The sequence below is a fragment of the Elgaria multicarinata genome, chromosome 1 (genome assembly GCF_023053635.1).
Source record: "Elgaria multicarinata webbii isolate HBS135686 ecotype San Diego chromosome 1, rElgMul1.1.pri, whole genome shotgun sequence".
NCBI classification, from domain to species: Eukaryota; Metazoa; Chordata; class Lepidosauria; order Squamata; family Anguidae; genus Elgaria; species Elgaria multicarinata.
In genome coordinates, this window is record NC_086171.1 from 117,808,519 (window position 1) to 117,826,015 (window position 17,497).

The 17,497-nt window shown below is 40.1% G+C and overlaps 1 protein-coding gene across 1 annotated transcript in view; it reads right to left on the bottom strand.

Annotated features, from left to right (window-relative positions):
* Positions 1–17,497, bottom strand: part of NTNG1 (netrin G1) — a 299,231-nt gene that overhangs the window by 13,980 nt on the left and 267,754 nt on the right. The window contains exon 9 of the mRNA XM_063135534.1: positions 16,190–16,327. Within this exon, the coding sequence (XP_062991604.1) occupies positions 16,190–16,327 (138 nt within the window). The remainder of the gene's footprint in view (positions 1–16,189; positions 16,328–17,497) is intronic.

Below are 17,497 nucleotides of genomic sequence, written 5' to 3' on the forward strand. Positions count from 1 at the left end.
CTTGGCTGTTTCAACAATTTGTACAAAAATCAGTTCTTAGTTGGAAATATATATATATATATATATATATATATATTGGTTAACAAAGAAACTCCTGCCATTCGTTGTAGAGAGCTCCAATGTTGGAGTCTCGCTAGTGTGAGCCTGGCAGGATGTAAGAGAGGGAGGAATGATTTTCCTGGGTCATTTTTAAAGAAACAAATTCCCTTCCATTGTTTTCAACAGGATGGAATTGATCCACAGCACCACTAGGGCTGTTGTAGATCAACAACTGGTTTGTGGGTTAGGGGGCCAGGAGGTTCCACAGCCTCTTCTGTCATCCATGGGACCACCGCCTTCCTGATGTCAGAGTTGTGACACAGGAAAAGAATTAGCTGTGAAGGTTTCCATGGCATCTTGGGGTGGTGGTGTAATCCCAAATTGCTTATCCCCATCTGAGAGTGGACTTCTCTCTCCATCTTTTGAGTGGGAGATCTGGCAAATTCTATGGCCCCTGGGACACCCAAATAGTCATCATAGAATTGCAGCTGAAATTGTAAGTTACAAAAAATAGGGATTTTAATAGAGATGTCAATAGGACTGTAACGAAAGTGCCATGAGCAGCAAAGAGCTCTCCCCCTCCCCATTATTGAATTAAATGAAATAGGTTGTGAATTGTTAGAAATATTTGTTATTAGATTTTTATAGGGAAAATTCTAATAGCATGGCCATTAGTTGAACTAGACACACTTCTGATGGCAGCCATTTATAGACATAGACCCTGTTCAGATGAAACGCTAAGTCACGCTGGCTAAGTGTTTTGAGCTAAACATTAAGGCTTTGTGTGTCATGTGAACCACGACTTAGCATGTGTCACATGAAGCATTCCTAACCATGGTGGCTACATAACCATGGTTTAAAGACGTTTACTAACCGTTTTCTACAAAAGGGGTTATCGGCCTAACCATGACTTAGTGTGTTGACAGAACAGGCCCATAATGTCTAATTCTTCTAGCATAAAATCCTTTGCTGAATTTGAGTTGCTTGGATTTAAGGTCTTAAATGAAAAACTTTCAAAACTTTAGATATGGGATATCAAGCTGTTCAGCTGCAGCAATATTCCTTAATTAATGCCTTAGCAGAACAGGATGTGCATAGATTAAAAGGTACAAAAGAATCAAGCACTATACTTGCCTCCCACCATGAAATTTATAACAAGTCACTGTATGCATCAAGGTCACTATGTTATGGGCTTCCTTATATGCAGTCCTTGTAAATGATGCTCATCAATGAGGGTGGAAAAATTCACACTGTGATGGCCCCAACTGACACTGACTTTTCTAAATGGTGAAGCTTAAGTGGTGAACTCATCATGGAGCTGTTGATGCATATCACAAGTAAGCCATCTCCTAAAATACTTGCTTGTGTGTGTGTGTGTGTGTGTGTGTGTGTGTGTGTTATATGTCTAATTATTGGTAATGATTTTTGGGACAAGAGAGTGGAAACTTCAAGAACAGAAGGAAAAGCCAAAATTATCTTCGGTATTTTCCAATGTCTGTAGGGATGTGGTTTGAGAGGTGAATTACTCTGAACCAGCATTATGGGAAAAGATCAATTACCTTGTGATTCCATTATGCAGGAACTGATTATATTTAGAGATGAAACAAATTTTCCACTTAGAATTTGCATATTGTACTCAATGCGTTTGAATGCTTCAGCAAATAACCTTTGTGAAGTCTGATAAAACACTCGCATTTAACAGTTTATTATTTGCCCTCCATCATATAAACTGGACTGACAAATATGAAGTGTGCAAAACGGAACCATCAAATAACATATGAATATGAATAAACAAACACAATGCTAAATATATCGGGGAAGGGAGTAAAATACACTCGTGTAATTCAATAATTATCTGGTTTGCTGTACTTTGGAAAATTAACTTATGGAAGAATTGTATATTTGCTTCAAATATCGGAATTCTATTATTGCATTTTAATTGCTCTACAATACAAGAACTACAAGTTACAGAACGATAAAACAAAAAAAATCATCTAGTCTGACCCCAATCACGAGTATCGAAGATCTTTGCAGATTAGCACATAGTCTATATCATGCAACAAGCTAACAATCAGTGTGAGGTGTCAGGTGTAACTGCAGTGCAAGCATCGAGCTTACTGAAATATGTCTAGCATGTTAAATATCAAGATTATATAGTCCCCCTGGTCAGGCTAACCTCTTAAAGAGGGAGGTTCAGTTCAATACATTTTATTGCTTCTGGAAAAGGACAAAATGCCCCCCCCCCAATTTATTATATCACACTTTTTTTCCCCTTTTGCAAGGAACTCAAGGCAGCTTAAATGGTCTCCTCTGCTCCTGTGAGGTAGGTTAGGCTGAGAGTCAGTGACTGGCCCAGTGAGCTTCATGGGGACTAGAACCTGTATTTCCTGAGTCCAAATCCAACAATCTAACCACTGCACCACACTGTCTTTCCATGTACAGAAGCAATCTGGAGAGGAAGTTGAAACTTACTTCAGCACTGCCAACAGGGCAGCATCTCCCACTGCACCTGAAGCCACACAGAGATGTGTACGCCAAGCAGGCAGCCCTGCTCCCCCTAAACTAGCCACGACAACTACTAACCATTGATAGCCTTATCCTCCATGAATTTCTCTAATCCCCATTTAAAACTGTCCAAGTTGGTAACCATCATGACATCTTGTGGTAAGGAATTCAATAGTTTAACTACACACTGTGTGAAGAAGTACTTCCTTTTATCTGTCCTCCTACCAATGAGCTTCATGATATGACCCTGTGTTCTAGCATTATTATTCACCTTCTGTACACCAAGCAATATATTATACATGTCTATCACACACCCTCTGAGGAGTTGCTCTTGATCCTTTTCACCAATATCTCCCTGCTGCCCATTGCATCTTTCCCCTCTTGCAGAAACCTAAAATTAGCCTCTTGCCCTTTTGATTCTATTCTATGGTCAGATGATCTATTTCCCCAAACACCTGAGTGCCACATCTTATGGCTTCAGTGATGTGTAAATGTGGATGGGTGCAAAAGTGATAATGCTACCTTAACAGATGTGTTTCTTATACCCCAGTCCTATGTATATCTGCCCCACTGAAGTCTATACCAGAAGACGTACCACTGATTTCTATAAGACTTGGGCTTCTTTCTACATTACTAGCTGGCATGGGGGAAATTTCTGTTTGGTTTCTTCCCATGTTCCCCCAGTCACATTGGAAGCCCTGAAGCCATTTGTGCTTTATAATGGTTTGTAATGGATTTGACAACTACACTACTGCTTAATAATGGTTTATAATGGTTTTTGGGCCCTGGACACATTATATATACCATTTTCAAAGTCTTATATCCTGCTTGGGGTAGATCTGGCCTAGGTGATAACTAAGCAGGAAGGATTGCTTGCTTGGGCCTGCCCACATTGGAGAATTAGAAATTTCTCAGTGGATATTATAGAGTGGAAGAAAATTATAATATCTCTTCTATTAACTAGGCTAATAGGTGAAAGCAGGATTTACAATCATAATATCACACATATCATATATATGATATAAAATGAGAGGGGAAAGGCAGATAATTTATTGCTAAGCCATTGAGCCGGCACAGTAAAATATATGATAAAAATAAATAATCCCTGCATTGGAAATGCCTGCCACTCATACTTCTTTAAAACAGGGCATGATATTGAAGATTTACACATTTTCTTAAGTCATCAGTTAAAGAGCCTTCAATAAGAACCAACATGTTCATAATATTTTCTCTTTAAACTACACATACTAACATAGACTCAACAGCAAAGTTCTGCCTTCTCCAGCAATTATGGTAAAATATTCAGTTTATAGCTTTCTAACTAACTCATTAATATTAAAACTACTTTAGGTCAGATTACACCAAAAGGATTCTACACTTGAATGTACAAAACAGTCATGCAGGATGTCTTAGGTATGAAATTTTGCTATTACAATTTCAGGAACCGTAAACCCAATGTTATGAAATTCTACATTTTCCAATGGGAGAAGTCAAGATCCCCCCTTACCCCCATTAAGATGTGCCAGTCACCTACTTCTGTATTGTTCGTGTGAATTCATTGTACTGACAACTTAAATCTCTTTGCAAATAACAGTTAAGCAACTAGGAGGAGGCAGGAAATACCACACTGCAATCCTGACACCCACACCCACGGTTGAAGTTTGCAAAAGTTTAGCGAGACTAGAGAGTTATTCACACATCTCCATCATCACGTCTATTTTGGCCCTCTTTCAGATTTCGCTACCAGATTTTGTTTGCTGTGTTTCAGTTGTAAATTCCAATATCTCAAACTGTGAAAATAACACAGTAAGTTGCATATTTCAGTTCCCCGAGGTTCTCAAATGGTGAGTAGAAATTTAAACACTTGGCAAAGGAAATTAATGAAACAGAGAAGCCTGCTTCATCTCAGTATCTATATGATAATGTCCTAAGAGATTTGTTGTTTTATGGCGGTAGTGGGAATGATGAATCCTTTTGTAGGGATTGGCCCAGTGGAGGAAAGAAGCTAGCAGCCGCTGCAGCCATCTGCCCTCTCACTTCTTCTTACAGCACTCTAGGGTGGCCAGGTGTCCTAGTTTACAGAGGCGTTTGAAGGTCTGTCAGAGGCCAAAGTCCTATAGCATCCTCTTCTTTGAAGGGATGGCGAATGCAACTCAGGTTTCAAGATAACAAATGAGTACTGTGCCGAAAATGTTGATTATTCAATTTTTTGGCATTTCGTGGAGAGAGAGAGAGAGAGAGAGAGAGAGAGAAACTCTGGCAAAAGAGGCTAGGGCCGTAGCTAGACGGGGTGATATCCCGGGGCAATCCCCGGGATCGTCCCTGTGCATCCACATGATGCACAGGGGATCCCAGAAGCAGGGAGGGATCATCCCTCCCTTTCCCCGGGATACGGCCCTACCCTTTCAGACCGCTTTTTCTGTGGTCTCGGGATAATCCTGAGACCACAGAACCTGTGGGTGGGCGTTGCGGTTTGTCCCGGCTCCTTGCGGTTACTCATGAGCTCTGCACCCATCGGGGGTGTGGTGGGGTGGGGTGAGCAGGGAATTTTTTTTAAAAAAAACCTTACCTTTGAGCGCATGAGCGCTCGTGTGCTCCTTCTGTTTCTTAAAAAACAAAATGGTGGGTGTGACATCCTGTTCGTCCGAGGCCATTGTGCACCGCGTATAAACAGCGGGGGAGATCACACAATAAAAATACCACGAGATCCTCATCTCTCTGTTGCGCTAGACCCGTAGGTCTAGCTGAGGCCTAAGAGAGGTGAGAATTTTGGAGATTTTTTTCCTTGGGGAGGGGGACAGGGTTTCCACATACCTTTTTAAATGCAGGCAGTTGTTGAAGGGTCTTTTTATTATTTTATTTTTAAAGAAACACCCCCAGCACTAGCCGGAGCCCAGGAGTTCTTCCCAAATGCCTATTGGAAAGGGCAAAGTCACATGGTCTCGATAGGCATTCAAAAAGAACTGCCAGTCTCTTAAAAGTGCCAGGGGTGTTTTTTTAAAAATAGAAAGAAGGCCCCGCAGCAACTAGCTACACTTTTAAAAAGATATGTGGAAATGCTGATCCCCTCCCCAGGGAGAAAATTTTCTGAAATTCTCCCCCTCCCTGTGAAAGTGGCAGAAAAAAACAATGCTCCTTTTGCAGGGAGAGAAAAAAGTTCCTGAAAATAGGGAGCAGGATTTGGCACAGAACTATAACAAACCATGCACTGGTAGCACATGGACAGTAGACTAAGCAGGCATACAGATTACCCAGTGGTGCATTTTCGTAATTTTAGATTCTGGGATCAGTGGCCTTATGGGCGACCCTTTTAGATGATCAGGAGTATTATTTCAGTCGTGAAGTCCACATTTGTCTTCCCCCCCTCCAACCACCATTCCATGTTTTAAAACTGCTTCTATATTCCTGATACATTTGAATAATAAACACAAAACTGCTTGCTGACAAATAAACAAAATAATAACACTGGTGTGTTATTGCAAAAACCACACAAGAAGAACCCATGTCTCCAGTGATGGGAAACTGTGTATTAAACTGGGGCAGTTGGCTTGTCTTACTCTCACAATGCCATCCTATGCATATCTACTCAAAGGTAATCCCTACTGAATTCAATGGGGCTTATTGCCACCCAGATAAGTGTGAATATGGTTCCAGCCCAAATGTTTTTCTACTGATGACTGCCCAGAGGATTCCAAAGTCAGCTACAAGAAGTAGAAGCATGAGACCCGGCTCAATGAGATTAACCTGTTTTACATTAAAATATTCAATGCCTGCTGCCTCAACTCTCCAAATCTAGCTTTAGTGCTTGGGAGCGGGCATGACCATTTATAGTGAAACTGTCTCCCTGCAACTCTCTTGGAAATAAGACTTTAACACCCACCCACCCACCCTACACACTAAACAATGAGAGTTTCAATTCAAGCACCTTTTAGATTAAAAGAGAAGTTCATTTCGAGACACCATAATGGATAATCTGCCAAATCTACTACAATGCGACATCTCGTTAACAGAACACCCTGCTGAATTGTCTCCTGCTGGCAGATTTTTTTTTTAATGAGGATGCAGTGCGTGCTTCTACTCTCAAACTCCCCTGTAGACCAGAATCTGTGGATCTGTGTATGTATGATAATAAGAGACTAAGCCGGGATTTCTACCGTGTGCCTGTCTGGGGGCACGTGGTAGCTTGTTCTTCTGTTTGAAATTATCTGCAAAAAAAGTGCGACTGTTGTTTTATATCCATGCATCCCAATCCTGTACGGGTTTACTGAGAAGTAAGACTTACTACGTTTATAGGGTTTTACTCCTAGGTACATGTTAGCTTTTCTTTCACATTGCCAGTGGTATTTCTTTATGACTGAAACAATTTAGGAAATGGAAAGTATAAAGATTTGGGTTGCAATCCAGTGCCCATTTACTTCTTAGACATGCATAAGATTGTGCTGTCACTGGCTTTCATCTACTTGCCCAAAAACACAGGTCATTTTTTTTTTACAGTTTTAATTCCTTGAATGCATATGTGTGGTTTGACCTGAACTCTTTGGCTTGCATCACTTTCTTGAGTTACCTGCTCTGTTTTATGTTTCTGCCATGAACATCCTCCTACATACTTAATTGCTTGACCAATATCCTGTACATGAACACTTTTGCATTATGGCACTGTTGTAGTTTGGACTAGAGTTGCCATATATATGGGTATGAAAAATGTCATGAAGGGTTAGCATTGTTGGTGGTAGGAGAAAAAATTGTACACTCCAGGTGAGGAAACCTTTTGTGCAATCATCATCATCATCATCATCATCATCATCATCATCATCATCATCAATTTCTTACCCGCCTCTCCGATTGGATCGAGGCAGGGAACAACAAAAGCACAAAATACATAAAATACTGATTAAAAACATGGTATACACTGTTTAAAAACATCTTAAAAGCATCCTAAAAACATACTAAAAATATCCTAAAATTCTACTGGATAGGCTTGCCAGAAGAGATCAGTCTTAAAAGCTTTCAAGTTTGTTGAAACCATTTGCTATGTGTGGTAAACCATTACCACGCATAGACACACCCCAGAACCAGCTGGTTGGTTAAGAAGCCATAGATCTTTTATACCTACATCTTTATGTTCTAGCTTTCTGGTTACCATTGCAATATTACACCTGAATTGCAATAGGTGTGTAGGTACCCATCTGGTAAAACTAGAACCCAGGGTCATCGCATGAAGCTGATTGGTGAAAGATTTAGGACAGATATACACAGCACATAGTTAAGCTATGGAATTCAAGTTGTAGAGATGGACACAACTTTGGATGGCTTTTGGACAATTTTGGCTTTTGGGTTGGACAATTTCATGGAGGAGAAGGCTACCAATGGTGACTAGTCCTGATGGCTATATGCTACCTCCAGTATCAGAGGCAGAATTCTTATAAACATCAGTTTCTGGGGAAATGGGTGGGAGGGTGCTGTTGCACTCATGTCCTGCCTCTGGGTTTTCCGTGGGCAGCTTGTTGGCCACTGTGTGAATAGAATGCTGGACTAGATGGACCCCTGGTCTGGTCCAACGTGGTTCTTAAGTTCTTATGGGTATAAACTATCTTGATAAATAGAATATTAGTAACTTGGGAAGCAAATTGTGAATTATGCTTTACCAGTTTGCCCATCACTTGTTTAATGTGAGCTGCAGGAGAGTGTGCTTTAGGTTCTTGTTTCATGTGAGGCAATACAGGGCCCTGATTGTATTGTGAACAAAATGTGAACCTCAAAATGTGTCCCAGAATCCCCTGCAGATAATGGTATTCCTTAGCAGATAATGGTTCCCTGGAGATAGCATAGGGCTACCCTAAAATTTCATAAGACATGAAAGTGGGGTAGGCATTTGGGGGATTTTGGGTTGGGGCGGAGTGCAAAATTCAGGACTTGGCTTTGGATGTTGCTGTGCTGCCCCTAGTAGATGCTGGCTAACAACTTCCTTTCTGTTATCCAGGAACCCTCATTAGAAAAAGTAGAGCCTAAATGCTTACCACTAGGGTCAACACACTGTGGTGTGGCAGGGCTGGCCTACCTCATCAGTTTGATGCCACATCAACATGTAATATCAGTTTTTGGTAGCTTGGGGGCGTGGGGAGAACACAATGGAGGCCATCATGAAGAACATCACATCAGCCTGGGGAGTTCCTCCCCTTTGCTTATGTCCTCTTTTGTTTATCCTCCACATGGGCCCCAATTCTAGAAGAAAGCTCTAATACGGGGTGGGTGACCTCAGGCCTAGGGACCAAACCTGGCCCTCTTGGAATTCCAACCTGGTCTTCTGGGGTTCTGCAGATAGCCACACACACTTCCAATGACTCCTTAACCAGTCCCCCCCCCCACTCTAAAAGGATGGAATACCTCCCCTAAGGCTTAGTTACAGGCTGTAAGAGCTTAAAGCAACAACATGGTGTTTCCTTTATTGGCTTTTGTCCCTGCTGGCAACTGGAATGCACCCATCCCCCATTGCTTCTCCAAAACTGAATTCTGTCCCCTGGAAGAAAGAGGTCCCCGTCCCTGCTCTAATAGAAATTTTCAAAACTGTTTATTAGTGCTACCTTATTAAGAGAGAACATGCATAAGAATTGCCTTGCCGGGTTACTCAAAGCCATATCTATCTCGTCCAGCATGGCAAAACAGGGAAATGTCAAACATCCCCTTTAACTCTCTTGGTGACCTTTTAAAAATCTCCAATTGCGTTTTAGTTCCTTTTTAGCTATGTTGATTCACCAGCCTCTGTACCGGGTTTATATACTGTGGTATTTGTTCTCCTATTTGTTCTAAGGAGCAAGCAGTTCATGCAACGCATAAAGGTACAGAACAGGTCCAACAAGCGAAGGACTTATACAATAATGCCTGCCCACCTGTCATTCCCCCATAAGAGCTGGCCCTGCCTGCATTCACTCCGTGAGCAATGAATAATTCATTTCAATTAACGACATTATACGTTTCCCCTTCAGTAGGTTTGCAGTCAAACATAGATTAAAATGGCAATTGCTATCAAGCTGTATGTTTTATTTCGTGCACCTAATAGAAGTTTCTGTCTTTCCCTTTGTAAGCTCACTTTACATTTTTATTCGGAGCTATTTCTAAGTGATTGCCGGTATCTTGTATTAAAATATTTATGATCAGCCATCAAGTATTAACCACTTAAAAATTATACAGACTAAAGAAAACAAATGGGCTACTTGTTTAACTTTTTATGCATTTCTTAATGGGTGTCTGCTACAAATTGCTGGTAGCTTTCACGTAACGCTGCCAACAGAAGCCTGATAAACCAACACATTATGTGTGCATTCTCCTTAGACTGTGCTTTTGTCACTCATTCCGGGTGATCTATCATCTACATACGGGAGTCCCCAAGCAGTTCTTATAATGATGAGAAACCACCAGTGCATATAACATTTATGCAAGCATACATTTTTTGCCACCTAGTTATGTAAATAGTGTATGCTGAATACAGCGGATTGCTACCAATGGTCTAGGATACCCCTTGGAATTAATGACAGAATTTTGCCAATCTAGAATGTTCTGAGCTGATTCATGCATGCATGGGTATCAGGGATGCTGACCCTCAGGCTCAGGGACCAAATCTGGCCCACCAGATGGTCACCCCCCCTTTCTCATGTCACTAGGTGGTTGTTGCTCCCCCACCCCACGGCCTCCAATTGTTTGCTGCATTCTAAAATTTTGAAATACCTCTCCCAAGGCTTAGTAAAAGCTTTAAGCTAAACTGTCTTGGTATTTTCCTCACTTTCCCTTCAGCATTGTCCACTTCTGGAATTGAATATGGTTCTATATCTCAGGAGGTTTTAAAGAAGAGGCTGGACAGCCAAGGTCTCAGGGCAAGAAAGGGCTTTTTCCTAATTCTCCAACCTGAGATTCTTTTAACTGGAGATACCAGGTAGGAATAGAACCTGGGCCCTTCTGACAGCTAAACTTCATTTATTTAGCATGGTTCGACTCAGTTCAAATATTATCTCCTTACATTAAAGCAGGGAAAGGACATGTACAACCTTAGACTAATCCTTGATATTACTGGTTAAATAGTCCAAGCTAGCTGACAATCTCCCAAGAAAAAGTATTGTCCAACCAGGCCTGTTGTTTGGAACATCTGCTCAGATAGATCATGAAAATGAACTATGCCGTTACTGAAACCATACAGTTATCCATTTATTTTATTTTATTTTAGTTCCAGTATGATGTATTCCCTTACCTCATTCATGGCACAACATTATCCTTTAATTGATTGCACTAAAGCCAATAGATGAGCTAGTATGGAAACTGAAGTTAGTAATTCATTTATGTTCTGTAAGAGCAGCTTGACTAGATCAAGCAGATGTACTTGCTAGGCCAGAGTCAATGTATTGAACCAGCCTATGGAATGCACTTTGTGCTTAGGTTGGCATTAAGCCAGTATATAATAAACCCATTAGGTTAGATTTTAATGGTATTCATCTCTTAACAAATTCAGGACTGCAGCTTCAGGATATTATCATATTTCTGCAATTTAGTGTTGCAACAAGTGTCAGGCATCTTATGAAAACATCCTCTTTGGCTATGTTGTTGATTTGGGTCACAAAAACACAACATGGCAGGAGCTACATAATCATATTCTATGCTTCCCCAAAGCCCTTTAGCAACATGATATTTGGCCAAATAAACGGCAATTAGATTTTTTTAAAAAGAGATGTTTGAGGCAGTGATTCAAATTTAATTAAAATAGGACATTGTATAAAAGTCATATAAAAAGCAAAGGTGGCCATGATGACTGCAAAGGGGGAGGGGCTGTAGCTCAGTGGTAGAGCATCTGCTTTGCATGCAGAAGGTCCCAGGTTTGACCCCCGGCATCTCCAGGTAGGGCTGGAAAAACTCCTGCTGGAAACTCTGGGTAAAAGCTGCCAGTCAGTGTCGACAATACTGAGCTAGATGAACCAAGGGTCTGACTCAGTAAAAGGCAGCTTCCTATGTTCCTTAGAAAAATTCAAAATACATATTAGCAGAATACCTTTATTTTCTTGAACTTTGAGCAGGCCTAATAAAGGATTGACACTAATATGGATTTTGGAATTGAATTAAGGAGTACTTTTCATAGCGCAGGTTAGAACTAAGCAGGGATGTTTTCTGGCATCTCTAAATCCCTAATGTTAATTTCCACACACCCCTGATGCCTTATGCATGCAGTTTCCCTTTATATCAAAGGAAATAATACAATTAGAGTCCCTGCTTTCCAGATCACTGTGAGATTTCTAGATACACCTCCCACTTTACAAATGAGGTGTCCAACTATTACTATCGTTGGATGATGGTTTAAAGATTCTTACTTTGAAATCCTTCATATGAGGCCTACAAAATCACTTATAGTGCATTCCTAGGACTCAGAGATGTCCTATTAAAGTCAATGGGACTTACTGCCAGGTAAATGGTTATAGGATTGCAGCCTTAAATATCTTTGAATCTGTCTGCTAAAAGGTTGATAAGAAATACTCTAATACTACAAATGAAAATGTCAAAAACTGTTAAGCGTTATTATTTTAATCTTATCTGAAATCTCCAACATGTTCCCTCCAGGTGAAGCCTTAAAGTTGGCTAAGTGGTCTTGGCACATTTTTCAGCATTTCCTCCAACCACATATCAAACAAAGAAGTCCCTCCAGACTATCCCCTAATGTGCAAAGATGTGGTTTATTTGTTCATTTTTGTTAAGGTATTTGTCAAGATATTGTTTACTAGCTATAAGGGCATCATAACATTACACATCGAGGGGAAAAAAATTAAAGAGCCTGTACAGTTTTATGAGCACCACTAATAGGTGGCATTTTTATAAACGTATTTCTCATGTTCACTGTGGTGATATCTACAGTTTCTATAATTTGGCAGAATAGATAAGAAAACACCAGTATCTTACAGCTACTCTGTAAACACACTACACAATGGATTAACTTGGCTGCATATTCTTTGGTGTGAATTTCTAGTCTTTCTAAGGGATATCTCTACTGTTATAGGAAAGAACGTCACAATACAGGTTTAGGGGACAAGTGAACCCTCCCTGAGAGATTTTTCAGGTAGTATTAAAACTATTTGAACTTCTTTCAAAATTTCATGGAATGTTTTCTGTGTAAGAACCTCTACATTAAGATTTTGCTTTAGGCACAATTTGATGGTACCTCTAGTTCCAGACCTTAGCAATTTTGCCAAGTAGAAAGTATCTTCACGAGCACTGAGTTATCAGCAGGATAGTCAAATGACACCCAGTATCAATCCTGAATAACAACGTATATATTCATGTTCTGGCTGGAAATTTTCCTTGAAATTTCACTTTGGAAAAACCAGTAGCAACTCTTGTGTTTATATCGCAGAAGCCATTCTATGTAGTCTCAATGTAAGGGGAGAATGGACTGCAATTTTAACATAAAATTAAAAAAGTAAGTAGAATCTGTATCTTTGTCAAAGAAGATGTGGCACAAATAGAGAACCGACGGAAGTCTGGCAAACAGCATGAACAGGACATGTGGGGGAATTTGCCCATCCCTAGGTCGCAGTGGAAAGATACCCAGGAACTAATGCAAATTGATGTTGCAGTCCTATGGACACTTACATGGGTGTAAGTCCCACTGAATGTACTAGAACTTCAAAATCAACATTAAGTGGCATTATACTTTAAGGACCCAATCCAGTTGCATTTGAGGGCAACTAGTCATGTGTAACAACTGTTAGACCTGGGTAGTGATACACACTTCCAGCTGCATCAAAAGGCACATCAAACCTTTCTGTACCAGAATGGGTGGCTCTTAGAGACTATAGAATATGAATTGTATCCAGTACAGCGTTTCCTGTTTAAAAACACTCAAATGAGTTCAAGAAATATGCCTGCTCTCCTGAGGCAGATTCAATTATTGATTTGCACTTTCATCTAGCTCTGTTGCTCAGGGTTCAAGGACAGATTACAATGTTAAATAGCACCACCAACAAACCCTAAATACAATTACTTCAAAATGAATCTCAATGAATGGAATTCCAAGCAGATGTGTTTATGATCACAGCTCTCTCTCTCTCTCTCTTTCTTCTTCATGTGCTGAAATCACTCCACCTGTTTTCCTGTTTCTTTCCGTGTTTCCCATTCATTAATAGAATTATAAAATATTGTTAGCATGTCAGCTAAATAGTCCTCTTTAGCAAAAAGTCCAAATCAGTTCTGAAACTACTTTAATTATGGAGACGTGTGTCATTAGAGAAAAAGCTTGATTACAATTGATTGCTAAATGAAATGCATATGTCATTTCCTAGGTTCTGTCTCTTTGTCACATTTCAACTTGACCAAGAAACTGAACCCAGGATTGGGCTAAGCAGCTGATGTGGCTGGGCTTAGTTCACAGTGGCTGAGACTAGGTTCTATGAGTTAGTTGGGGAGACATTTGGAAAGTCCTGTATGCATCATAGGAAGCTGCCTTATACCATAAGATTTAGCATTGTGAAGTCTATCCATTATGTTTGATAAAAGTATGAAAAATAGAAATAATGGATACATGGTTTGTGGGACTGTAGTCTGTGATATTTTGGAATAAGAAGTAATTCTACAGAAAATGGGTTTACGCAACATCTTATTATGATATTTATTAGATCTAGTGAAATCTAGATCAGTTGCACTGGGGTCTGGTGATGCAGCATCAGGATTAGCTCAGGAAATTTATAAATATGTCACAGCCCTACATTTAGGGTACATTACTGTGAATATGATCAGGAAGTTTTCATGAACAATTTCTGCAAAAAACAAAACCAAACCCCTCATTAATCTTTTTTTTAAAATTATTATTATAAAGTTTTCAGAAAAGAGCTTTCAGGATTTTATGGAAGATCGCCTACTGATTTTATGGCAGAGATGAGATTTAAATTAGATTTCAGGGATAACTGCTAACATTCCAACCAGTACACTACGTCAACTCTAGAACTATGGATACCAAAAGCCACTCTTAAGTTGCACTAAGCATTGAAGCTTGAGAACATTCTTTGTTTGCATGTGCCCTCTTCCATATTAATCAGTGGCACTGAAGGTGACCTGTACTAACCCCCTTGCCCCCAAATCCTGGAGATGGCATTGGCAACAATCTTTGGTATACCATTGTAGATCTGGGATGTGTCCTAACTGTAGAAGATGAAGAGGATTTAGCATGCATCCTCAATGAGGCAAAATGCACATGATGACCAAACAGTGGAACTGATGAGTAACCAATAATCAGGGAGAAAGACCATGCCACAAATGGAAATATATTTGCATAAAGCACACAATGTAAAATAAAGAGCACATTAAATCAAAGCCTGTCCCTTAGAATCCATTAATGGAGAGGCAGAAAAATTTGTTTAATGAAATGCTGGTTCTGAATAGATCACTCTGTTCCAAAGACTTTCCCTGCAAGCCAATGGATGATTTCTAATTGGATAATTGCAGTTTACCCACCTGATCCATTTTTGCTTGTATTTCTCAATTAGCTCCCTCTTTTTTCCTGCCTCCCATTTAATGCAAAAAACATTGGGATCATCAAGCACCTCATAGGTCACACTATTTTGGTCCAGTGCAAATGTAATATTTCCCACTTAAACTATGGTTATGATATAGGGAATGCACCTTGGGGTCACAAACTCCTCCCCTTTCTTGCTCTTCTTTTTCCTTCTCACTTAAAATTCCTTCTCCCTTTCCTTTCCAGCACTTACCATGGCTAGCACTATGTCTACACTGCGATTAACACTTAACTTAATTCGTTTTCACTAGGGATTAACAAACCTCTTCCAATGCTGTTTTAAAACTGCAGTATAAAGCTAACCATGGTTTGCATTAAACATTATATAAGCATAATGCTAACTATGCATGAGAGATTGCGAAGTGATACATCTACCCTGGACCATGGCTTGGTGGGTAGCCTTTGGTTTGATGGGCCACCAGGTTCATAGACCTGCTCCAAGAGACCCTTTATTTTAATTGTGAACAATAGCACCATATTTCCTGGAAAAATCAAGGGAAATCTTGGAAGAAAATATGTGGTGTATATATATAATCATAATCTCATATATATATATATATATATATATATATATATATATATTCTCATATATATGGTATTCTTTTTGGTAGAAAAAATAATAGATGGTAAACCAGTACGTCTATTGTTAGGGTTTATACAGACCCCCCAGCTTAATTTATTAATTCTAATTTCCTACGTCCAGGAAAGGGCATAAATGTGAATTTCACATGCATATTTCTGTATCATCTATAAGCTTTTGGGATACATTTGAAACCCAGGCTGGTGGTACAGCTGGCAAGGCAGAGAGCTGTTGTATCTGGCGAGGTACAGATATGTGCTATTTTTTGTTCAAGGATTCACTGAGCATTAGCAGAAAGAAGGGGAGAGGGCACTCCGCAGCATATTGAAACAAATGGATTGCAGAGCCAATTTACTGCCTCCATCTGAACGTTCTCATTAAGCTTCAGGCATAAGGAATCTTGAAAGCGTGTAGAAAGGTTGCTCCTTTCAAAAACTGCAGTACTCTAAGGGTGGCACATGCTGGCACAGAGAAGCACAGGCAGCAATGGGGGCAGGGAGAAGGGCAGAAATAGGGCAATTACTTACATTGACAACCCTGGTTGTGCCATTCATATCCCTGCAGACACTTATCACACTTAGGCCCTGTTGTTCCCTGCTTACACTCACAAATTCCTTTTTCATTACAGCGATCATGGACTGAGCCCGTACGGTTACAATTACATTCTGCAGAAACAAGACAACACACATAAACGCAGTGCAGAGGTAAAAAGATTGATAAGCAATTCATCACTCACATGGGTAACAACGGTCAGGTTTTAACCACAAAAGAAGATCGTCTAACAACAGAAAGAAAACGACTGCTTGCATGTCCACTTGTTAATCGGTTTATAATATTAGTCTTCAACTGGTGGATAAGGATCCACAAGTAAGCCATACCACAAATCCAAGATGGATCCCACCGGCGGTACCACCACCACGACGCACCACCACAACACACCACCATATCCTTTTTTTTTCCCTTTTTGGAAAGAATGTCAGAGAAGAAGAGAGCAGAAGAAGCAGAGAGGGAGAAGAGAGAGACAGACATATATGATAAAGTGGGTTTGGTGCTGCAGTTTGCAATTAAAATGCTGATAACCTTCTTAATGACGCCTTTTCACAATGGGCAGAAAATGAGCAGAAATGAAGCAAAGAGTGAAGTCACCAATGTCTTCAGAAGTAACTGACTGTGGATGGAGCTTCCGCTTTGGTCTTCATGTTTTTAGATGAGGTTTAATGGACATTAGGAAAGCTTGGTATTTCAGGAAACATCAATAGACCATCAAGTAAAATCTGTTTTAAATTATTAAAAGAGGCAAGAAAAGATTCCATACTTGAGGCACACTGCCGAATATTTTCTAAATGGCAATGTAAATGCACTTTACTAATTTCCAAGGTAGCCTTCCTTTATGTTTAGGAACATTAGCTTAATTTATTCATGGCATTTTAGCGATTGGAGTTTACAGGCTGTATTTTCTCTCTGCCCGCCCTGCAACGTTCGTACACCTTTCAATTATTCCAGAACACGCAACTCGAGAGAACATGATCGATGGCAGGCAAATTAGTGTCCCAGAGTCCTGGTCAATAACGATTTTGACCCAGGCCTATCATTTTCATTACTATGTCAAATGTAAGGATGTAGAGATGGAAAATGGAACTTAGAAACTATGGATTTTTAAAAAAAAATCATGTGTGTCTGACTCAAGATTGGATCTGCTACACTGAAGTGACTTTTTCGTACCTGCCTTTTTGGTTCTAGGAAGTATTTGTTCTCATCTGCTTCTCCTTTGGATCTCATTCAAGGGAGCAGAACCTCAAGTTCAGGGTCCCAATTTGGTCCTCCGGCATTCCCCA